The sequence below is a fragment of the Bos indicus genome, chromosome X (genome assembly GCF_029378745.1).
Source record: "Bos indicus isolate NIAB-ARS_2022 breed Sahiwal x Tharparkar chromosome X, NIAB-ARS_B.indTharparkar_mat_pri_1.0, whole genome shotgun sequence".
Classification (NCBI taxonomy): domain Eukaryota; kingdom Metazoa; phylum Chordata; class Mammalia; order Artiodactyla; family Bovidae; genus Bos; species Bos indicus.
In genome coordinates, this window is record NC_091789.1 from 131,849,112 (window position 1) to 131,873,840 (window position 24,729).

At 38.5% G+C, this 24,729-nt stretch overlaps 1 protein-coding gene across 5 annotated transcripts in view; it reads right to left on the reverse strand.

The window, feature by feature from the left end:
• The window catches only part of CNKSR2 (connector enhancer of kinase suppressor of Ras 2), a 285,732-nt gene that overhangs the window by 216,540 nt on the left and 44,463 nt on the right, over positions 1–24,729 (reverse strand). For all 5 annotated transcript variants that reach the window (XM_070784406.1, XM_070784405.1, XM_070784408.1 and 2 more), the window contains exon 2: positions 8,237–8,400. In XM_070784406.1, coding sequence (XP_070640507.1) covers positions 8,237–8,400 — 164 coding nt within the window. The remainder of the gene's footprint in view (positions 1–8,236; positions 8,401–24,729) is intronic.

Below are 24,729 nucleotides of genomic sequence, written 5' to 3' on the forward strand. Positions count from 1 at the left end.
GCAAGAACAGACAAAATATGCATAGTAGAAGATGGAGAAAGAAATTCTTAAAAGTTATTTTAGTTAACAAATATAACTAGTTGAACTATTACTAGTTAAACCAATAATTCAAAAGCATTTAAGAAATTCTAGAGGACTATAAAAATAGTTTAGCAGCTTATCTGTATATAACACTGTCTATCATCCTCTGTCGTCCCCTTCTCCGTCTGCCCCCAATCCCTCCCAGCATCAGAGTCTTTTCCAATGAGTCAACTCTTCTCATGAGGTGGCCAAAGTACTAGAGTTTCAGCTTTAGCATCATTCCTTCCAAAGAAATCCCAGGGCTGATCTCCTTCAGAATGGACTGGTTGGATCTCCTTGCAGTCCAAGGGACTCTCAAGAGTCTTCTCCAACACCACAGTTCAAAAGCATCAATTCTTTGGAAAGATATAAACATCTGAATGCAGAGTTCCAAAGAATAGCAAGAAGAGATAAGAAAGCCTTCTTCAGCGATCAATGCAAAGAAATAGAGGAAAACAACAGAATGGGAAAGACTAGGGATCTCTTCAAGAAAATCAGAGATACCAAAGGAACATTTCATGCAAAGATGAGCTCGATAAAGGACAGAAATGGTATGGACCTAACAGAAGCAGAAGATACTAAGAAGAGATGGCAAGAATACACAGAAGAACTGTACAAAATAGATCTTCACGACCCAGATAATCACGATGGTGTGATCACTGACCTAGAGCCAGACATCCTGGAATGTGAAGTCAAGTGGGCCTTAGAAAGCATCACTACAAACAAAGCTAGTGGAGGTGATGGAATTTCAGTGGAGCTATTCCAAATCCTGAAAGATGATGCTGTGAAAGTGCTGCACTCAATATGCCAGCAAATTTGGAAAACTCTGCAGTGGCCACAGGACTGGAAAAGGTCAGTTGTCATTCCAATCCCAAAGAAAGGCAATGCCAAAGAATGCTCAAACTATCGCACAATTGCACTCATCTCACACGCTAGTAAAGTAATGCTCAAAATTCTCCAAGCCAGGCTTCAGCAATAGGTGAACCGTGAACTTCCTGATGTTCAAGCTGGTTTTAGAAAAGGCAGAGGAACCAGAGATCAAAATGCCAACGTCCGCTGGATCATGGAAAAAGCAAGAGAGTTCCAGAAAAACATCTATTTCTGCTTTATTGACTATGCCAAAGCTTTTGATTGTGTGGATCACAATAAACTATGGAAAATTCTGAAAGAGATGGGAATACCAGACCACCTGATCTGCCTCTTGAGAAATCTGTATGCAGGTCAGGAAGCAACAGTTAGAACCGGACATGGAACAACAGACTGGTTCCAAATAGGAAAAGGAGTACGTCAAGGCTGCATATTGTCACCCTGCTTATTTAACTTATATGCAGAGTACATCATGAGAAACGCTGGACTGGAAGAAACACAAGCTGGAATCAAGATTGCCGGGAGAAATATCAATAACCTCAGATATGCAGATGACACCAACCTTATGGCAGAAAGTAAAGAGGAACTCAAAAGCCTCTTGATGAAAGTGAAAGTGGAGAGTGAAAAAGTTGGCTTAAAGCTCAACATTCAGAAAATGAAGATCATGGCATCCAGTCCCACCACTTCATGGGAAATAGATGGGGAAACAGTGGAAACAGTGTCAGACTTTATTTTTCTGGGCTCCAAAATCACTGCAGATGGTGACTGCAGCCATGAAATTAAAAGACGCTTACTCCTTGGAAGGAAAGTTATGACCAACCTAGATAGCACGTTCAAAAGCAGAGACAATACTTTGCCAACAAAGGTTCGTCTAGTCAAGGCTATGGTTTTTCCTGTGGTTATGTATGCATGTGAGAGGACTGTGAAGAAGGCTGAGTGCTGAAGAATTGATGCTTTTGAACTGTGGTGTTGGAGAAGACTCTTGAGAGTCCCTTGGACTGCAAGGAGATCCAACCAGTCCATTCTGAAGGAGATCAGCCCTGGGATTTCTTTGGAAGGAATGATGCTAAAGCTGAAACTCCAGTACTTTGGCCACCTCATGCGAAGGGTTGACTCATTGGAAAAGACTCTGATTCTTGGATGGATTGGGGGCAGGAGGAGAAGGGGACGACAGAGGATGAGATGGCTGGATGGCATCACTGACTCAATGGACATGAGTCTCAGTGAACTCTGGGAGTTGGTGATGGACAGGGAGGCCTGGCATGCTGTTATTCATGGGGTTGCAAAGAGTTGGACACGACTGAGTGACTGATCTGATCTGATGTGATACTACTTTAACAAAAGAGGTGGGTTAGTTGATCCTGCAAGTTAATTTTTATCATATTAGAACTCAATTCTAAGTAGCTCAAAATCAATTACTGACAACACAGATACCATTTTGCCTTTTCCTTCATGAAAATGGATGGTTTGTTCTGACTCACTATGTCACCAGTAAATCACACTCCCCAGCCTACCATGTAAAGAAGCAACAAGTAAATGAACTGCCTCTTTGTTTTGGCCAAAGGTATGCAGGTGAGAGTTACTGTCCTGACATTTTTAAAATGCAGGTTTATTCATTGCAGGCTTGCTTTTACTGGATACGCATGGGACAACTAGGCATTACTATTGGTATAGAAAGGACTAAATCAATTAAACAAAAGCTTGGACATGAAATGTACTTTGCTATTTTCTTTATCCTATGTTACCTATGTGGCCAACAACATTCATGCCAGGAATCAGGTGTGACTCCACAAGGATTCAACATAGCCAGTCTAGTCTTAAAGAACTGGTGCTAAGTTTCTACTGTTCTCTCAACTATATGCATGGAAAAGCACATGAAAGAAACAACATTTTAGAAAGTCAAGTTGGCTATACCCTCACTAGTGGCAAATTCTCACTACACACTTAACTGAAAATATTAGTACAATGCATTTTACAATGTCAATGCTATTTTCTTCAGAGCTCTTAATCTGAATGCATCATGTAATACATGTTTAAGTTTTATAATACTTTATAAATACAAGTGAGTCCTAAAAGGATTGCTTTAACAAATAGTTTCAGAAATAAATTATTTTGAGATGAATGAACCAAGCAATTATGCTGCAAAGAAACAAATCCTAGCAAGTGACATCAAATTTTTCATGCAAAATACCTATTACATTAAAAGTACATGAAGAATGAAATAAAAACTGTTCTTATCCTGTCATAAATGATTCACTTGTACTTCTCAATACAAGTTGTATTGTCAGAACATAAATTGAGGACTATACATTAAACTATATATATATGCTCTATTATTTTAGTTAATAGAAGGTGCTCTCTATTGAAGCACATCAAATGATAGCATAACAGCTTGAAAGAGTTAATATAATTCCAAATCATGAAAAGCTTCTTTCTTTCTAAGATAACATTGTACAAACAGTATATTAAAGTGAAAGTGAAGTCGCTCAGTCATATCCAACTCTTTGCGACCCCATGGACTGTAGCCTACCAGGCTCCTCTGTCCATGGGATTTTCCAGGCAATAGTACTGGAGTGGGTTGCCATTTCCTTCTCCAGGGGATCTTCCCAACCCAGTGATCGAACCCGGGTCTCCCGCATTGTAGACAGACGCTTTATCATCTGAGCCACCAGGGAAGTCCTTACAAACAGTATATAGATGGAGCTTAATAAATCTATGTTACATAAATGAACAAGTCACTGAATATACTTTTGATTTTCATTAGCTTCCATGACATTTATTTCCCATCAGGACTAATTTTAAAACAAGGCAGAAAAATATTCCATTGCTTAAATGAAACAATGAAATTTGGTAACTTCTCTGTGTCTTCCTTATATTTCAGAGTCAGAGGCTGTATTGGCAAGAGAAAAAAATTATACAGTTCTCTGGAGAAAGGTAGAGAACTTCATTCAGTAAGCTAGCATCCATTTAATATCCTCTGTGTGTCCAGCACCAGGCAGAAAGCACACTGAGGACCAAAAAACCAAAGCAAAGATTTATAATGTGACACAAAGTGCAAAGTGCCGTTCTTGCCATCACTTCCCACTCTTCAGCAGCTAAATCAAAATTCTTCCTTTTCTCTGAACATCCCAAACTCTTTCACAATTCTGTCTTTACACATATTTTTCTGCCTAGATAACTTTTCTCCAGCTTTTTTATCTGGCAAACACCTACTTATCCTGCAAGTCCCAATACAGATCCCACTTACATTTCCTGGATCCCTCAGTAGTGTTTATCATCTAATTCTGCTTTCCCCTGGGATTTTTTTTGTTTTAAATCTATATTATCTTTTAACTACTCTTGTCCTCTTTACTGGACTATAGACATTTTAAGAGCACAGACTATGCCTTTTTCATCTTTGTATTCTCTGTGGTAGCACTGTATGAGCATGAATATATAATTGTTAAAAGAAGAAATAAATACAATAGATGTAGGAAAAAGTAGAAGTGTCAGTAGAGACATTACAGATTTGAAGAGACAAAACATAGTTTCCCGTTCCCAACAGCACAACTGCTGTTGCAATCAACTCAGCTTGCTGGGGAGGGCTCTCACCTTCTGATTTTATAATGTCATAGAGAAATACATCCGGATTCATTGCTCAAATATTTGCTTTATATTTACTGGAAAACATCTACTGCATAAAGTGTAAGCTATGTCCACTTTTAAGCTGCTGATGTATAGCCATTAGGAAGCAGTGAAAATGAAGTTTAACATTTGACCTCTTTGAGGAAGAAACATAGAAAGAATGAATTTAATGTTTTCATTTTCCCCCCCAAGAAAATGATGCAACACTAGAGTGCTTAAACCCAGAACTGCATGGCAGTGGTTTATATCTCTCATACCATCATTTTAAGTAAGTTGAGGTCAGCAGAGTTTATCATGGGCCAAACTCCAAAGTCTACAGGTCTAGATGATTTGTAGGTAGTACCATAATGACCAATCTCATTCTCTTATTCAAAGTGACAGACTGGAACTCAGCATGTGAATGGTTCATTTATGAGAAGACCTGCTTATGACACATTCACTCTAGATTTCAAGCTCTAACATGCTCAACTTTACTGTTATAACGATAGGGTACTGCTAGGTCAGATTCCCGTCTCTGAGTCACTTAGATGATACCTTTATGATGACCATTTTGACTCAGATATGGAAACCAATATGCAAAAACACTGTGGACTCTTACCTTACCCTGAGTACTAGCTTTTATTTCAGGCATGATTTCTGCGATCTGATTAGTGCAAGTGTGTGTTCTGGTCTGAATTAATTTTCTTATCTCAGGAATAAGGAAACAAGAGGATCTCTAAATTATCATGTGAAAAATATGTCAAGTCTCTTTCATTGCCACTTTCAAAAAAATGTTTATTCAGCATTTACTGCTGCCAGGCATTTGTGCTACATATTAGGTGTTCAATAAGCAATGGCACTTTTCCCATATAGCTAATAGTCTAGCAGAAGAAACAGATACTAAACTAAAAAAAAAAAATATATATATATATATATATATATATATATAAATACGTAATTACAAAATGAGATGAGGATTAAGAAAGAGAAGAACAGTGAGGGGATGATTTTAGACCCGGTCAGGGTGAGGAAGTGAGTGATCAGGGCATGTCTCTGACAAAAGGACAATTAATGTTAAGATTGAAATGTGTAAGTAGGAGGTACTATTCAACCAATCTGGTTTCAGATTCTTTAAAAAATATTTTCAGTCAGTTCTCTTTTCTTTGCTTATTCTATTGGCTTTTTGTGAAATTTGATGACATTATTAATGTTCCTTAATGGAAATAATAGTTCCCACTGCTTTTGTGACCACTCTTTCATAGTTGTCTTCATGCTTCTCTGACAACTCCTCTGCAGCCTCCTCTCCCCTTCCCTCCCCTCCTTCCTTCCCAGATGGAGTGTCAAGGTTTTGAAGTCTATAAACCCTCCCTGAATGATCTCTCTCTCTCTATGGATTCAATCCCTATGTCCTTGAGACTCCCAAATCTCTGTCCTCAGTCACTTCTCAGCTCCAAATTCATAAATTCAATTGTCTGATGGAGTCTCTCTTTCTGGATAAACCAGAGATGTCTCAAATTCAACAAATATAAAACTCAATTTATATTCCCACCTAAATCTATTTTTGCTGCTATTGCCTATCTTCATTATTGTAAAATCTACTCTATCTCTGCAGCTAAAAGGATGGAATCTTTCTCAGCCTTTTTTTATGTCACTCACTCCTATTTACCAGTATACTCTATTCCTGTTGCACATCCACAGTTCAAGCCATACTCATAGCCTAAGTGGATTATTTTAAACATTTCCTAATTGTTCCCCTATCTTCAGTCCAGGCCAGTCCACCCTTTTCACTACCATCAGTTACCTTTTTAAAGCAAGTATTTGATCATTCTTGCATGGATCTCTAGTGCCCAGACTAAGAACTACAAATCTCTTACCAGGATATTAAGGTACTCTACAGTCTGATCTATCTTTTAAAGTCTAATTTTATGCCCACTGCTTTCCGCTTACTTGTGGAGGGAAAATAGCTTACCATTTTCCATACGTACCAGGCATGCTCTTTATTCTGTGTGCCTGTGTATGTGCCGTTTTATCTACCTGGAAATTACTTCCCTCTGTTTCTCTACCTCTTAAACACAAGCTCATATTCCAGTAGGCTGTTAAAGATGACATCTTTTGCAATATGAACCCATTTATCTTAGTCAAAATTTCTGTGTCCCCTAATACTTAGCTCATGCTTTTATTTTAGTAATTTTATTATTTATGCTTATTTGTGTGTCACTCTCCCTCCACTAGACTTTTCAAGATGGCAGGAACTAGATTTTACACTTGACACATACAGTGCTGAGTATATGGATGCTTGAATCATGTTTAATTATCTACACATTTATTATTAATCATCATCTTAATAATAGCGACAACTTATTGAATGTCGACTGGGTGCCAGGCAGTGAATTAGGAGCTATTCAAACACTATCTCATTTTCACACCACCACCAAGAGGTAGTTGATATTGCGCTAAGTTGCTTCAGTCATGTCCGACTCTGTGTGATCCCATGGACTGTATGTAGCCCGCCAGGCTCCTCTGTCCATGGGATTCTCCAGGCAAGAATACTGGAGTTGTTTGCCATGCTGTCCTCCAGGGGATCTACCCGACTCAGGGATCAAACCTGAGTCTCTTACATCTCCTGCATTGGCAGGGAGGTTCTTTATCACTAGCACCACCTGGGAAGCCCATAAAGTGTTAGTTGCTCAGTCGAGTCTGACTCTTTGCAACCCCATGGACTGTAGCCCACCAGGCTCCTTTGTCCATGGAATTCTCCAGGCAAGAATACTGGAATGGGTAGTTATTCCATTCTCTAGGGGATCTTCCCAACTCAGGGTTACAACCCAGGTCTCCCACATTGCAGGTAGATTCTTTAGTGGCTGAGCCACCAAGGAAGCACTTTTTTTTTTTTTAATAAAATATCTCTTGTTTAAATAAAATATCTCTATTTTAAATAAAAGAACTAAGGCAATGGTGAAATGATTTGCCCACAAATGTCATTAACTGACTGAGTCAAATTTCAGTCCCATATTATTACAAGACTCATGTTCTTTCTCATTGTAGTTCTAGCCCCAATCATGCTAGTGTCATTTTAGCTAACACGGGGGGGGGGGGGGGGGGGGGGAATCTATATTCCTCTCAGAATATCTAATGTACTATCAAAATCTTGCAGGATTATTTTGATATTGATTTCTCTTGCCTTGACTAGGAACTGCTCTTATAGCAATACATAAGCAGACATAAATACAATATTCAATATTCATTGATATATATGCAAACAACACTAAAATAATTGATTATTTTAAGGATGATTTTTTCTAAAATAGGATTACTTTAACATTTGGGATACTAAATCAAGCTTTTAGAAGGAAATGAACTTTATAAATGATTGTATACAACTGTACATCCCAAGTGCTGCTGTGAAAACTCCCTTGGTGAGCTCTTAGTTTTTCAAGTAGCTAGATAAAATGCCACAAATTGAGTTAATAAGCCTCCTTAATTTGTAATTTGGCATGGCATAACACATCATATACAATGAAGGAGGAAAATACCACATCCAGTTGACTGATAATTAGGGGATTTTTTTTCTTCTTGCATTGAAATTATTTTTGTAAAGAGAAGGAGAAGAAGAAACAAAAAAAATTATAGGAAAAAATTTTAAAAGGAAAGAAAACAGGGAGAAAAAGCAAAGTTTCCCTTCCCACCAGTTCTATGATGCCCTTACCAGTGCACAAAGAAGGTCAACCGCTTCCAAAATCAGCTCCTGATGGCCGATGCGGCTGACTCCCAGATCCTCTAGCTCCTGATGTGTGATGCGCAGCAGCTGGTCCCCACTGATCTTCTCCCTCTCGAAATTCTTGATATACTGTTGCAAACAGTCATCAAGACCTGCAGAAGAAACATATTGAAGACCAGAATGAAAAACAACAACAAAAAAAACCCAGTGGAACCAAACAAATTTTTACAATAAAGCAAGCATTAACTCCTACCAAGTCACAAATTGAGTCCATTTCAGCTCTGGACTAGTTCAGTCATCCACCTTTTCTCAACCTATATATGGGCTTCACTGGGGGTGGCGGAGGGGGGAGGATAATCACTTCCTCCTATCCTTAGCTGTTAGGTTCCTATTTGAATTTTTCTCAGCAATTACTGGAAATCTTTACCTCTCTTCTTAGCATTCTCTTTGTGGCCTGTTTCACAAAATGTGTTAATGGGCATATTCCCCTACTTCCAAATTTATCTCTGCCCCCTCCTCCTTTCTTCTTTAACTCCATCGCAGAGGGAGAGGTATCATTGTTTCAATACAAGGCTATTCAATCTTCCTCTGCCACCTTAACACAACTTCAACAATTAAAAAATTAAATGTTGAAGTAACCCATTTCTTTTTTATTGACTTCTATGTTCAAACCTCTGTCACCTTAAAAAACAAAATAAAACAAAATTCTTTCCTTGATTTCCTTGATGCAGTGTTTCCCACTAGTCTGTTATTCCCTTCCAAACCCCTTACACATTTATTTCCTCACCTATAATGCACTCTTTAATCTACAATCATTTGCAATTTACAGATCCAAAAGCAGAAATCCACAATGAATATGGTTTTCAAGATTACTCAGGGCACTTCAATAAGTGATTGGCCAGGCTACAGATTGAGTGGCTTCAATAACCTATGAAACGACTTGATATAAATGTTGAACTGGACTAATAAGATTTTTAAGTAAGAAATACCAAGAAAGTGAGGTAATTCTCAATATCTAAAAGGTCTTGATTATATGTCAAGGCGGGAAATGAAAGGTAATAATGGGCTACAACTCAGCTGAAATTATGATGGAGCAGATATTATAAGAGAAAGCAGAGACAAGATTAGAAAAACTTTGCAAAGGGAAGCAAAGTTCCATAACAGAAATTACGTAGCCACTGAAAGAAGAACAGATAATCCTAAAAACTGCCTGGTTCCTGGTACGGTAGTCTAGTATACCAGGTCACACAGTCTTCACTAAATTTCAAACTTCCTTAAAGTAACTTGAGTTAACCTGCAGTCTCTCTATATTATCTACTCTTTCTTTCACCCTCTACTGTGTGTGTGTACATTGCTCTTTCTTGGTTCTCTTTGCCTATTTGTTGTCAGTTCCCTTTCAGGATGCTTTGTTCAACTGTCCTAAAATATTGTTGCCCTACACTCCAGAGGGGAGAAGGCAATGGCACCCCACTCCAGTACTCTTGCCTGGAAAATCCCATGGACGGAGGAGCCTAGTAGGCTGCAGTCCACGGGGTTGCTAAGAGTCGGACACGACTGAGCGACTTCACTTTCACTTTTCATTTTCATGCACTGGAGAAGGAAATGGCAATCCACTCCAGTGTTCTTGCTTGGAGAATCCCAGGGACCGCGGGGCCTGGTGGGCTGCCGTCTATGGGGTTGCACAGAGTCAGACACGACTGAAGTGACTTAGCAGCAGCACGCTCCAAAGACCCCTTTCTACTTGCCTTACCTCTCACTCATTACATTCTAACTGAAGAAGCTCATCCACATCCATGTCTTCCACTTCCATCTGAGATCTTAAACATCCATTTCAGATTTCCCTCATGAATGCCAAACTTACATTATCTATATATTGTAACACGTCCACAACACAACTTCTCATTTTCCCCTCCAGAGGAGTCTCCTGTAATTACCGTCTCAGTGAAAGGTATCACCACCTATCCCAGTATAAAAACTAAATACTGTATTCTAATCACCGGAAAACTGACCAAACTACATCAATATATACGGTACTTTACAGATACCTAGACTATCTAATAAATCTAGACACATAATTTTGCTCTAGAACCCATGCAGTTAAATTTTGTTTTGACAACTCTCATATAGTTGTGAGATGATATAGCCATGTTAAATTCTTGATTTAATTCAGAGATAAGCTGGCCATCACTCTTAGTTTGTAAGTAAAAGCGTTATTTACTCTTTGCTCTGTTTTTTCCTCTTTTCAAATTTAATTTTATTCAACCAAAAAAATAAGAAAGTTTTCTTCAAAACCCTTTATGCCACTAAATAATTCTAAATTGCAACAAAAGTTAGGCAATATCTGATTTAACAAAGGGGAAATAATGTGAACAAGAATAACAAATAGTGGAGCATCCATGCCATGGAATACTACTTAGCAATTAAAAAGCCACAACTGACATACACAATAACTTGAATGGAGCTCAAAGAGTATTATGCTGAGTGAAAATGACTGATATGAAAGAGCTTACTGCAAGATTCCATTTATATTACATAATGAAAATGATGAAACTATTGCAGTAGAAAAGATATCAGTAGTTGCCAGATACTGAGTATATGAAGAGGCTATCACCATAAAGCAGCAAGAGGGAGATTTTGGAGGTGATTAAACTGTTTTGTGCTCCAACTGTGATATGGTAATGCAAATCTATACACATATTAAAACTTATACAATTGTAATGCCACCAATATCAATTTTATTCTGCAAATTGAAAAAAAATAAAAATTACAAATATTATAAATGAACTACAGGCAATACAATATTTGGAAAATATTAATTTTGGAATATAATTTAATTTATTACATGGAAAATACTAAAATTTTTACTGAAAAAAATTTCCTTCTCATATCATTTTATCATAGTGACTGATATAAAAGACCGACACCAGAGAATAATGTTTCCAGCATTCCTTTTAGCAACTATATACTAAGTACCTATGGACTAGAAAAGGTCAGTTGTCATTCCAATCGCAAAGAAAGGCAATGCCAAAGAATGCTCAAACTACCGCACAATTGCACTCATCTCACACGCTAGTAAAGTAATGCTCAAAATTCTCCAAGCCAGGCTTCAGCAGTATGTGAACCATGAACTTCCAGATGTTCAAGCTGGTTTTAGAAAAGGCAGAGGAACCAGAGATCAAATTGCCAACATCTGCTAGATCAATGAAAAAGCAAGAGAGTTCCAGAAAAACATCTATTTCTGCTTTACTGACTATGCCAAAGCCTTTGACTAGGTGGATCACAATAAACTGTAGAAAATGCTGAAAGAGATGGAAATACAAGACCACCTGACTGGCTTCTTGAGAAACCTATATGCAGGTCAGGAAGCAACAGTTACAACTGGACATGGAACAACAGACGGGTTCCAAATACGAAAAGGAGTACGTCAAGGCTGTATATTGTCACCCTGCTTATTCAACTTATATGCAGAGTACAGCATGAGAAACGCTGGACTGGAAGAAGCACAAGCTGGAATCAAGATTTCCGGGAGAAATATCAATAACCTCAGATATGCAGATGACACCACCCTTATGGCAGAAAGTGAAGACGAATTAAAGAGCCTCTTGATGAAAGTGAAAGAAGAGAGTGAAAAAGTTGGCTTGAAGCTCAACATTCAGAAAACTAAGATCATGGCATCTGGTCCCATCACTTCATGGGAAATAGATGGGGGAACAGTGGAAACAGTGTCAGACTATTTTTGGGGGCACCAAAATCACTGCAGATGGTGACTGCAGCCATGAAATTAAAAGACCCTTACTCCTTGGAAGGAAAGTTATGACCAACCTAGATAGCATATTCAAAAGCAGAGACATTACTTTGCCAACAAAGGTCCGTCTAGTCAAGGCTATGGTTTTTCCTGTGGTCATGTATGGATGTGAGAGTTGGACTGTGAAGAAAGCTGAGTGCCGAAGAATTGATGCTTTTGATCTGTGGTGTTGGAAAAGACTCTTGAGAGTCCCTTGGACTGCAAGGAGATCTAACCAATCTATCCTAAAGGAGATAAGTCATGGGTGTTCATTGGAAGGAATGATAATAAAGCTGAAACTCCAATACTTTGGCTACCTCATGTGAAGAGCTGACACATTGGAAAAGACCCTGATGCTGGGAGGGATTGGGGGCAGGAGGAGAAGGGGACGACAGAGGATGAGACGGCTGGGTGGCATCACTGACTCGATGGACGTGAGTTTGAGTGAACTCCGGGAGTTGGTGATGGACAGGGAGGCCTGGCATGCTGTGATTCATGGGGTCGCAAAGAGTCAGACACGACTGAGCGACTGAACTGAACTAACTTTGGGGCAGTGTGCATTCATGCATTTAACTACCTTTGAAAAGTCTCCTTCACCCTGCTAATTGGCAGAGCTGAGAGACTATAAACAGAATTCTAAGAAGCTGATATAATTTAGGATGTATAGAGTGATGCAGTAGAAAACCACTCAGGGACTGTGGTCTCTAGAAGACTTCTTAGACGGCCAAGATCCACCATAGGGACCACCAGCATTTCTACTTTTCTCCCCAAAGCCAAGTTCTTTCTCTAAAAATTTAATGTTGTCTTCAGTTCAGTTGCATCCGACTCTTTGCAACCCCATCCTCTGTAGCACATCAGGCTTCCCTATCCATTACCAACTTCGGGAGCTTGCTCAAACTCATGTCCACCGAGTCAATGATGCCATCCAACTATCTCATTCTCTGTTGTTCCCTTCTCCTTCTGCCTTCAAGCTTTCCCAGCATCAGGGTCTTTTCAAATAAGTTAGTTCTTCACATCAGGTTGCCAAAGTACTGGAGCTTCAGCATCAGTCCTTCCAATGAATACTCAGGACTGATTTCCTTTCAAATGGACTGGTTGGATCTCCTTGCAGTCCAAGGGACTCTCAAGAGTCTTCTCCAACACCACAGTTCAAAAGCATAAATTCTTTGGTGCTCAGTTTTCTTTATTGTCCAACTCTCACATCCATACATGACTACTGGAAAAAAAAAACATAACCTTGACTAGAGGACCTTTGTTGGCAAAGTAATGTCTCTGCTTTTGAATATGCTATCTAGGTTGGTCATAACTTTCCTTCCAAGGAGTAAGCGTCTTTTAATTTCATGGCTGCAGTCACCATCTGCAGTGATTTTGGAGCCCAGAAAAATAAAAGTCTGACACTGTTTCCACTGTTCCCCCATCTATTTCCCATGAAGTGATGGGACCAGATGCCATGATCTTAGTTTTCTGAATGTTGAGTTTTAAGCCAACTTTTTCACTCTCCTCTTTCACTTTCATCAAGAGGCTCTTTCGTTCTTCTTCACTTTCTGCCATAAGGGTGGTGTCATCTGCATATCCGAGGTTATTGATATTTCTCCCGGAAATCTTGATTCCCGCTTGTGCTTCATCCAGCCCAGCATTTCTCATGATGTACTCTGCATATAAGTTAAATAAGCAGGGTGACAATATGCAGCCTTGTTGTACTCCTTTATTGATTTGGAACCAGTCTGTTGTTTCATGTCCTGCTCTAACTGTTGCTTCTTGACCTGCATACAGGTTTCTCAGAAGGCAAGTCAGGTGGTCTAGTATTTCCATCTCTTTAAGAATTTTCTTTAAAAAATTTAAGTTTGTTGTGATCCACAGTTAAAGGCTATAGTGTAGTCAATGAAGCAGAAGTAGATGATTTTCTGTAAATTCTCTTGTTTTTTCTATGATCCAACAGATGATGGCAATTTGATCTCTGGTTACTCTGCCTTTTCTAAATCTAGCTTGAAATCTGTAAGTTCACAGTTTATGTACTGTTGAAGCCTAACTTGGAGAATTCTGAGCATTACTTTGCTACAGCCAAATTGCGCAAGTACAGCAAAGGAGGGATAGGAAAAAAAAAAAGAGAGAGAGAGAGAGAAACGGGTGGTATCCTGAAGATGAAGCAAAAAAAAAAAAAAAAAAATTCAAGACTTTGTCCTAATTTCTTCTAGAAAATGTTAAGCTGGCAATACTTAAATTATTTCCAAGTAGAAAAGATGATTCTGATTAACAGTAATACCTTCAATTTATTTATTTAGTGCTGTGTGCCAAGCACTGTTTTAAGAACTTCACAAACATTTTCTCATTTAATCTGTAGGACACTCTTATGGATTACATATAATTATCTTGACTTTACAGATAAGAAAATGGACATTTAGAGATCATGCCCTGGATCCCATAGCTTAATAGTAAAGTCAAATCTAAAACCAAGTCCATCTGACATCAAATCTCTACCTTTAAAACCTATGCTAAATTAGAAGGAATTAGAATTCTTCCCAAAGTGATCATCTGTAACATACAAGAAAGACATTATACCAAAAATATTTTTTCTATTTTCCATTTGAAACTTTAAAGACATTGTCTTAAAATCCATTTAAATTTTACTTTATATCAAAAGGGGTTTAGTATGTCATCTACATGCACACAAGCACGCACAACTCAGCTGCTGCTGCTGCTAAGTCACTTCAGTCGTGTCTGACTCTGTGCGACCCCATAGACTGCAGCCCACCAGGCTCCCCCGTCCCTGGGATTCTCCAGGCAAGAACACTGGAGTGGGTTGCCATTTCCTTCTCCAGTGCATGAAAGTGAAAAGCATAAGTGAAGCCGCTCAGTCGTGTCTGACTCTTAGCGACCCCATGGACTGCAGCCTACCAGGCTCCTCCATCCATGGGATTTTCCAGGCAAGAGTACTGGAGTGGGGTGCTATTGCCTTCTCCCCACAACTCAGCAGGAGAACACAAATTTAAAAGTCGATGAGAAAAATACGGTTGAGAGAAAATATCATTAAATGGGATCCAGAAATAATGGTGGTTAAAAATATCATTAATGATATTAATTAAATAATATTAATTAAAATATCATTAAATGGGATCCAGAAATAATGGTAATACACAGTCATTAAATGGGATCCAGAAATAATGGTAATACACAAACTTCGTAACAATGAAAAATACTAGGCTTGCTAAAGTATGGGAGAAGATAGAACACTGCTTGTAAATTGCCTAGAAGATAATAAAGAAGAAAACTGGATCAGGTATACAGTTAAAAATACTCATTAGAAAAGCAAACCAATTTCTAAGAGAAGTTCACCTATTCCTGATTTGTTGTTGTTCAGTTCCTAGGTTGTGTGCGACTCTTTGTGACCTCATGGACTGCAGCATGCAAGGCTTCCTGTCTTTCATTATCTCCCAGAGTTTGCTCAGATTCATGTCCATTGAGTTGGTGATGCCATCCAACCATCTCATCCTCTGCTGCCCCTTTTTCCTTTTGCCTTTGATCTTTCCCAGCAACAGGATCATTTCCAATGAGTTGGCTCTTTGCATCAGGTGGCCAAAGTACTAGAGTTTCAGCTATAGCATCAGTTCTTCCAATCATGTAGGACTGACTGGCTTGATCTGCTTATAATTCAAGGGACTCTGAAGAGTCTTCTCCAGCACCACAGTTCAAAAGTATCTAATACTGAAGCCAAAAAAAGATTTCCCATTGGAAGAAATTCTTGTGTGATGTAATGAATACCGCCTTCAATAAACCCCTTTAATAAACACAACTATAGGTTCTAATTGGAATCTCTTACAGAAATGTTGAAATACATTTTTCCTAAAATTTTATTGTCTTGTTTGCCAAATAGTAACTGATTATCACAAAGACAAAAAATACTCATATTTACTGGCTTTAAAAATGTTACAATTTCTCAACAGAGGTTCTAATTCTAAGGAGAAAATAGCTAGTAGAGTCTCACTTTTATAATAATAAAAATAAATGTGTGAGTTGGAGTTGAATCATCTTTGGAAAATCGGTAGTTTGTCAACAGGTGTTTAAAATGTTTTGAGGATACATACTGTATATTCATTCAATGACAATTGAAAATAAAAGACTCCTACTGTCATACTTCTAATCTTGAAAAGCACACTTACAGATTTTGACTTAAAAAAGTACAAGTCACAGGCAATAAAAGGAAAAAAAACAAATAAATCGGACTTCATCAAAATTAAGTAATTTTGTTCATTATAGCACACTAAACTATTAAAAGGCACTCATGGAATTGGAGAAAATATTTGCAAGTGAGAATTCTGGCAAGGGACAGAATAGATTAAGAACTCCAGAGTAAAGAACTCACCTGTAACTCAACAACAACAACAAAAGGTTGATTAATAAATGCCAAAAGCCTTAAATAGACATTTCTCCAAAGAATGATTGTATATAGATGTCCAATAAGCACATTAAAAGATGTTCAACATCACAAGTCACTAGGGAATACAAGCCAAAATTATAATGAAATACTACCTCATATCCATTCAGTTCAGTTCAGTCGCTCAGTCATGTCCGACTCTTTGCGACCCCATGAACTGCAGCACACCAGGCCTCCCTGTCCATCACCAACTCCCGGAGTTCACTCAAACTCAAGTCCATCAAGTCAGTGATGCCATCCAACCATCTCATCCTCTGTCGTCCCCTTCTCCTGCCCTCAATCCCTCCCAGCATCAGAGTCTTTTCCAATGAGTCAACTCTTCACATGAGGTGGCCAAAGTACTGGAGTTTCAGCTTTAGTATCATTCCTTCCAAAGAACACCCAGGACTGATCTCCCTTAGAATGGACTGGTTGGATCTCCTTGCAGTCCAGGGGACTCTCAAGAGTCTTCTCCAACACCACAGTTCAAAATCATCAATTCTTTGGTGCTCAGCTTTCTTCACAGTCCAACTCACATCCATACATGACCACTGGAAAAACCATAGCCTTGACTAGACGGACCTTTGTTGGCAAAGTACTGTCTCTGCTTTTGAATATGCTGTCTAGGTTGGTCATAACTTTCCTTCCAAGGAGTAAGGGTCTTTTAATTTCATGGCTGCAATCACCATCTGCAGTGATTTTGGAGCCCCCCAAAATAAAGTCTGACACTGTTTCCACTGTTTCCCCATCTATTTCCCATGAATTGATGGGACCAGATGCCATGATCTTAGTTTTCTGAATGTTGAGCTTTAAGCCAACTTTTTCACTCTGCTCTTTCACTTTCATCAAGAGGCTTTTTAGTTCCTCTTCACTTTCTGCCATAAGGTTGGTGTCATCTGCATATCTGAGATTATTGATATTTCTCCCAGCAATCTTGATTCCAGCTTGTGCTTCTTCCAGCCCAGCGTTTCTCATGATGTACTCTGCATATAAGTTGAATAATCAGGGTGACAATATACAGCCTTGACGTACTCCTTTTCCTATTTGCAATCAGGATAGCAATGATCCAACAAAACAAAATAAACAAGATACAAAACAACAAGTTTTGTCACGGATGTGGATAAAGACCATTAAATGAATATAAAATGGTACAACCACTATGGAAAAGAGAACAACAGTTACTCTAAAAAATGGAAAAAAACAACTACCATGTAATCCAGTAATTTCACTTCTCAACCCAAAAGAAGTGAAAGCAATGTCTCAAAAAGGTATCTGTCAATCACAAATTCCTGAAATATCTCTCCCCCTATCTTTCCCCTGGTAACCAAAAATTCATTCTTCAAGTCTGTGAGTCAGTTTCTGTTTCACAAATAAGTTCATTTGTTTAATTTTTTGTATATACTGCTATATTTAAAATGGATAACCAATAAGGATTTAATGTATATCACAGGGAACTCTGCTCAATATTATTTAACAGCCTAACTGGGAAAATAATTTGAAAAAGAATAGATATTTGTATAAATGAATCACTTTGTTGTACACCTGAAATTAACAAAACATTGTTAATAAACTATACTCCAATATAAAAAGTTAAAAAAATCTGTATATCCATGTTCATAGCAGCATAATTTACAATAAACAAAAAGTGGAAACACCCAAGTGTCCATCAACAGATGAACAAACTTTGTTCATCTTTTTTAAGTCTTAAAAAAAAAGGAAAGAAATGCTGACACATGCTATAAAATGGATGACCCCTGAGCACAGAGTGAAATAGACCATTCACAAAAGGACAAATACTATATGACTGAAATTATATGAGGTACCTAGAATACCTAGAATTCATAGACATAAAGTAGAATGCTGGTTGCCAAGGGCTGAGAGAGGGAGTTAGTGTTTAATAGGTACAGAGTTTTGGTTTTACCAGATGAACTGTTTCATGGATAGATATTAGTGATGGTAGCTTAACAATGTGAATGGACATAACATCACTGACTTGTACATTTTAATATGTCTAAAACAGTAAATTTGATGTCATGTGTATTTTATAATTTAAAAAATTTTAATGATTAAAAATGGTAAATTTTACATTATGTATATATTAAAAAGTACAAGCTATCTAAAAAATTCAGTTCAGTTCAGTCGCTCAGTCATGTCTGACTCTTTGCGACCCCATGAACTGCAGCACACCAGGCCTCCCTGTCCATCACCAACTCCTGGAGTTCACCCAAACCCATGTCCATTGAGTCAGTGATGCCATCCAACCATCTCATCCTCTGTCATCCCCTTCTCCTTCCCGCCTTCAATCTTTCTCAGCATCAGGGTCTTTTCAAATGAGTCAGCTCTTCACATCAGGTGGCCAAAGTATTAACTTTAGCCTAAATTAACTACTTTCAAATTTTAAATATACTTAAGCATTTGGGGAAGTATATGTGTTTATGAAAGCCACGCCTGTAATTTACTATTTTATGTTTGATTACAAATGGTATGTTCCTGTGTAATTAAGTTTCTCTAACAGAAACACAACTCTTCTTTTTGTTGACTTCAAAGAAACCATCAAAAGCAATGATTTACTACATTCAGGGAATCTCACATGAAACTCATCAAAATACCTCAAGCAAGCTAATACATCATAAAAAATAATTAGCCTAATCACAACAGTATTTAATACAGCTATCTTTTGTTTTTAATATTTTAATGTCTAAACAGTATTGTTGAATGTGAAGACACGCCAAAAGTTTCAGCAATATGTGGATTTTGAATTTTATAAAAAATTGTACATTAGCTTTACCAAGGGAGGAAAGCAATTTTGTATCCAAACACCATCCATATAAATGTTGAAGGAACAGTAGCAGAAAGGATTAATCAGTCATCTTTGAGTGCTGGGAGAGATCTCCTTCTCTAGGGAGGAAGGGGGAGGGTAGGCAGTGGTTGCCCAATGTTGATGTGGGGACAACCTGGGTCATGCCACTGTAAAGGGCAAAACCTGTTGATCCAACTTTACTTCTGGAGAGTCATCTAATCTTGCTTTATCTCAGCCCCAGGCTTCCCTTAATATTCTTGATTTTCTTCAGATTTAAATCAGATTCCTAAATCAATAACTATTCCTTAGCACAGAACTGTATATGATTTTCCTCTGACCAACTAGCTTGCTGAGCTAGGAATATCTGCCTTTCTGGCTCAATATCAGGATCCCTCCCAAGTGCTTTTCCATTTCCTGATATCAACTTTCATTTATTCATTCAACAAGTATTTATCAAATGCCTAGTTATGATCTAGGTATTATTCTAGGGAATATGAATAAAAGGTAAGCAGAAATAGACATGGTCCCTTCCTTCACAGAGCCAACAGTTTAATGGGAAAGAAGACCATTACATAAAGAATCACACAAGCAACTCTGACATGTAAATCAAAGGAAAGGTATCTTTGAATGGTGCTTCAAAAGCCTGTAATAGGGGGATATGACCAAATTCAACAGTTCAAGGGTAGGTTTTCTGTGAGAAGTATGACAAGAGGAGTGTGAGCCAGTTACGTGAAGGGGGAGGGAAGAGCATTAGATTCTGGAAACAGCAAAGATCCAAAGGTGGGACAGAGGATGGAGAGTATGAAGCACTGAAAGAAGGCCAGTATTACTGAAGGCTGCATTCAGATTTGTGCTCACAAAAGCTCCTGCTGGCTTCAATGTGTAGCACAGTGACTTGTGACCAGTTTACATTTTGCCAAGAAAAGATCGTCTTTGGCAGGAACTCATCTTCCTGCTCAGTACCTTCACTTCTCAAGTTATTCCAGTCATGGGAGTTGAATAAGCTTTCCCAAACATGGCTTTTCTTGGGCTATTTCCTTCCTCCACGCTACCTATACCACACCTTCCTCCCCCCGTACCACCACCTAGTCTCCTCCTGGTAACAAAAAGTAAGGGGAAAAAACCTAGAAGTACAACCTATCCTATGTTATTTATACCTGAACAACAAACCAAAAATCAATGGGAAAAAATGCGATAAAAGTAGAAACATCTTTTAAAATGGTGATTCAAAAAAAAAAAACAAAAAACACAACACTATAGTAATAGAAAGTAAAAAACTGTCTTTAGAAGTTACAGCTGATCATTTTAATCTAAACTTGTGCAAATCATTAATTCTGAGTGAAATAACTTTCCCAAAAGAAAACTCTAGCATTAAAGTAATAACTGTAGAAACAAAGGGTACCATCCACTAGTAAACCTAATCTCAATACATCTCGTATGATGCTTCTCTAATTACAAATCTTATACAGCATTCCAAATTCACTGTGTGCACCCTCTGCCTCTGGTACACACACACACACACACACACACACACACACACACACACACTGACACACTTATTGCCACGATAAATGTCTATAATAGACAATAACTAGTCAAGAATTTGACAGGTTCAAGCCAAAAAGAAATCTTTGGTGTTTTAAAACATTTTGTTAAATTTACTTATTTTTAATTGCAGGGTAATTGCTTTACAGAATTCTGTTGTTTTTTGTCAAACATCAACATGAATCAGCCATAGGTATACACATATCCCCTCCCTCTTGAACCTCACTCCCATTTCCCTCCCTATCCCACCCCTCTAGGTTGATACAGAGACTGTTTAAGTTCTCTGATTCATAGGGCAAATTCCCATTGGCTATCTGTTTTACATATGGTATGACTCCTAAAACAGGTTATAAAATATTATATTCAATTTAATTTTCAGTCCCCTTCATGGGTCACAGCCTTGTCCTGGAGAAGGGGCTTGTGTAAATCAATGAAGATATGAGCCAAGCCATGCAAGGCCACCCAAGACAGACGGTTCATAGTAGAGAGTTCCAACAAAACATGGTCCACTGGAGGAAGGACTACGCTAAAGCCTTAGGCTGTGTAGATCACAACAAATGCTGGAAAATTCTTAAAGAGATGTGAATACCCGACTACCTTACCTGTCTCCAAAGAAAACTGTATGTGCACCAAGAAACAACAGTTACAACCTTACATGCAACAAATGTCTGGTTCAAAATTGGGTAAGGAGTACAACAAGGCTGTATACTATCACCCTATTTATTTAACTTATATGCAGAGAACATCATGCAAAATGCTGGGTTGAATCATAAGCTGGGATCAAGATTGACAGAAGAAGTATCAACAACCTCAGAAATACAGGTGATGTCACACTAATGGCAGAAAGTGAAGAGTATATAAAGAGCCTCTTGATGAGGATGAAAGAGAACAGTGAAAAAGCTGACTTAAAACTCAACGAAAAACTAAGATCATGGCATCTGGTCCTATCACGTCAAGACAAACAGACAGGGAAAAAGTGTAAGCAGTGACAGATTTTATTTTCTTGGGCTCCACAATCACTGTGGATGGTGACTGCAGTCATGAAATTAAAAGACACTTCCTCCTTGGAAGGAAAGCTATGACAAACCTAAACAGCATGTAAAAAGCAGAGACATCACTTTGCGGACAAAGGTCTGTCTAGTCAAAGCTATGTTTTTTCCAGTAGTCATGTACAAATGTGAAAGTTGGACCATAAAGAAAGCTGAGGGCTGAAGAATTGATGCTTTTGAATCTTGGTGCTAGAGAAGACTCTTGAGAGTCCCTTGGACAGCGAGGAAATCAAACCAGTCAATCCTAAAGTAAATCAACGAAGCTCCACCTGATGTGAAGAGTCGACTCACTGGAAAAGGCCCTGATGCTAGGAAAGATCGAAGGCAAGAGGGAAAGGGAGCGAGAGAATGAGATACTTAGATAGCATCACAGACTCAATGGACATGAATCTGAGCAAACTCTGGGAGATAGTGAAGGACAGGGAAGCCTGGCTTGATGCAGTCCATGGGGTTATGAAGAGTAGGACACCACTTAGCAACTGAACAAAGACAGGCTGTATTCTGCCCTGATTGGCTGATTCCAAGCCTGTACTTTGCCCTGATTCACTGCCATCTAGTCTGTACTTTGCTCTGATTGGCTGATTAACAGCCTGTACATTGCCATGACTGGCTGAATTCTAGTCTGTACTGTGCTCTGATTGGCTAACTCCGAACCTATATGTTGACCTGATTGGCTGACTCCTAGCCTATACATTGCCCTGATTGGCCGGCTACTAGCCTGTACTTTAATTAAGGAAAGTAAGGAAAACCACTAGGCCATTCACATATGGTCTAAATCATTATACAGTGAAGGTGACACATGGATTCAAGGGATTAGACCTGGTAGAAAGAGTGCCTGAAGAACTATGGACAGAAATTTGTAACACTGTAGACGAGGCAGTGACCAAAACCATCCCAAAGAAATAGAAAGTGCAAGAAGGCAAAGTGGTGCCTGCAGGCTTTACAAATAGCTGAGGAAAGAAGATAAGCAAAAAGCAATGGAGAAAGGGAAAGATAGACCCAACCAAATGCAGAGTTCCAGAGAACAGCAAGGAGCAATGAGAAGGCTTTCTTAAATGAACAATGCCAAGTAGAGGAAAACAACAGAATGGGAAAGACAGGAGATCTCTTCAAGAAAATTGGAGGTATCAAAGGAACATTTCATGCAAGGATGGGCATGATAAAGGAGAGAAATAGTAATGACCTAAGAGAAGCAGAAGAGATTAAGAATGGTGGCAAGAATACACAGAACTGTACAAAAAAGGTCTTAAAGACCTGGATAACCATGATGGTGTGGTCATTCCCCTAGATGCAGACATTCCGGAGTGTGAATTCAAGTGGGCCTTAGGAAACATTACTACAAACAAAGCTCAAGTGGAGGTGATGGAATTCCAGATGAGCTATTTCAAATGCTAAAAGATGCTGCTGCTAAAATGCTGCATTCAATATGCCAGCAAATTTGGAAAACTCAACAGTGGCCACAAGACTGGAAAAGGTCAGTTTTCATTCCAATCCCAAAGAAGGGCAGTGCCAAAGAATGTTCAAACTACCAGACATTTGCACTCATTTTGCATGCTATTAAGGTTATGCTCAAAATCCTTCAAGCTAGGCTTCAGCAGTACATGAACCGAAAACTTCCAGATGTACAAGAAAAGGCAGAGGAACCAGATATCAAACTGCTAAAATATGTTGGATCATAGAAAAATCTAGGGACTTCCAAAAACCATCTGCTTCATTGACCATGCTAAAGCCTTTGACTGTGTGGATCACAACAAACTGTGGAAAATTCTTAAAGAGATGGGAATACCAGACCACCTTGCCTGTTGCCTGAGAAACCTGTATGCAAGCCAAGAAGCAACAGTTACAACCTTACATGGAACAACTGACAGGTTCTAAATTGGGAAAGGAGTATGATAAGGTCATACACTGTCACCCTGTTTATTTAACTTATATGCAGAGTACATCATGTGAAATGCTGGGCTGGATGAATCATAAGTGGGGATTAAGATTGTTAGGAAAAATATCAACAACATCAGATATACATATGATTCCACTCTAATGGCATAATTTGAAGAGGAACTAAAAAGCCTTTTGATGAGGCTGAAAGAGAAGCAGCCCTGAAACTCAACATTCAAAAAACTAAGATGATGGCATCCAGTCCCATCACTTCATGGCAAATAGATGGGGAAAAGTGGAAGCAGTGATAGATTTTATTTTCTTGGGCTCCAAAATCACTGCAGATGGTGACTGCAGTCATGAAATTAAAAGACACTTCCTCCTTGGAAGGAAAGCTATGACAAACCTACAGTGTATAAAAAGCAGAGACATCACTTTGTCAACAAAGGTCCATATAATCAAAACTATTGTTTTTCCAATCGTCATGTATTGATATGAGAGTTGGAACCTAAAGAAGGCTGAGTGCCTTAGAATTGTGGTACTGGAAAAGACTCTTGAGAGTCCCTTAAACTACAAGGAGACCAAACCAGTCAATCCTAAAGGAAATCAACCCTGATTATTCATTGGAAGGACTGATGCTGAAGTTGACGCTCCAATACTTTGGCCACCTGATGCGAAGAGCCAACTCATTGGAAAAGGTCCTGATGCTGGGAAAGACTAAAAGCAAAAGGAGAAGAGGCTGGCAGAGGATGAGACGGTTAGATAGCATCACTGCCTCAAGGGACATGAATCTGAACAAACTCTGGAAGATAGTGAAGGACAGGGAAGTCACAAAGAGTCAGACACAACTTAGTGACTGAGCAACGACAAATTTTCAGTCAACATTTACCTTCCATTTAATGTTTGTATCATTTAGTTTTACTGAATATTGAAATTTTAAAAGCTATGAATTTTGACCTTTAACACAAAGCTAAAATGTATTCATAAGGATTTATTTCCAAGATTAAAAGAATCTAG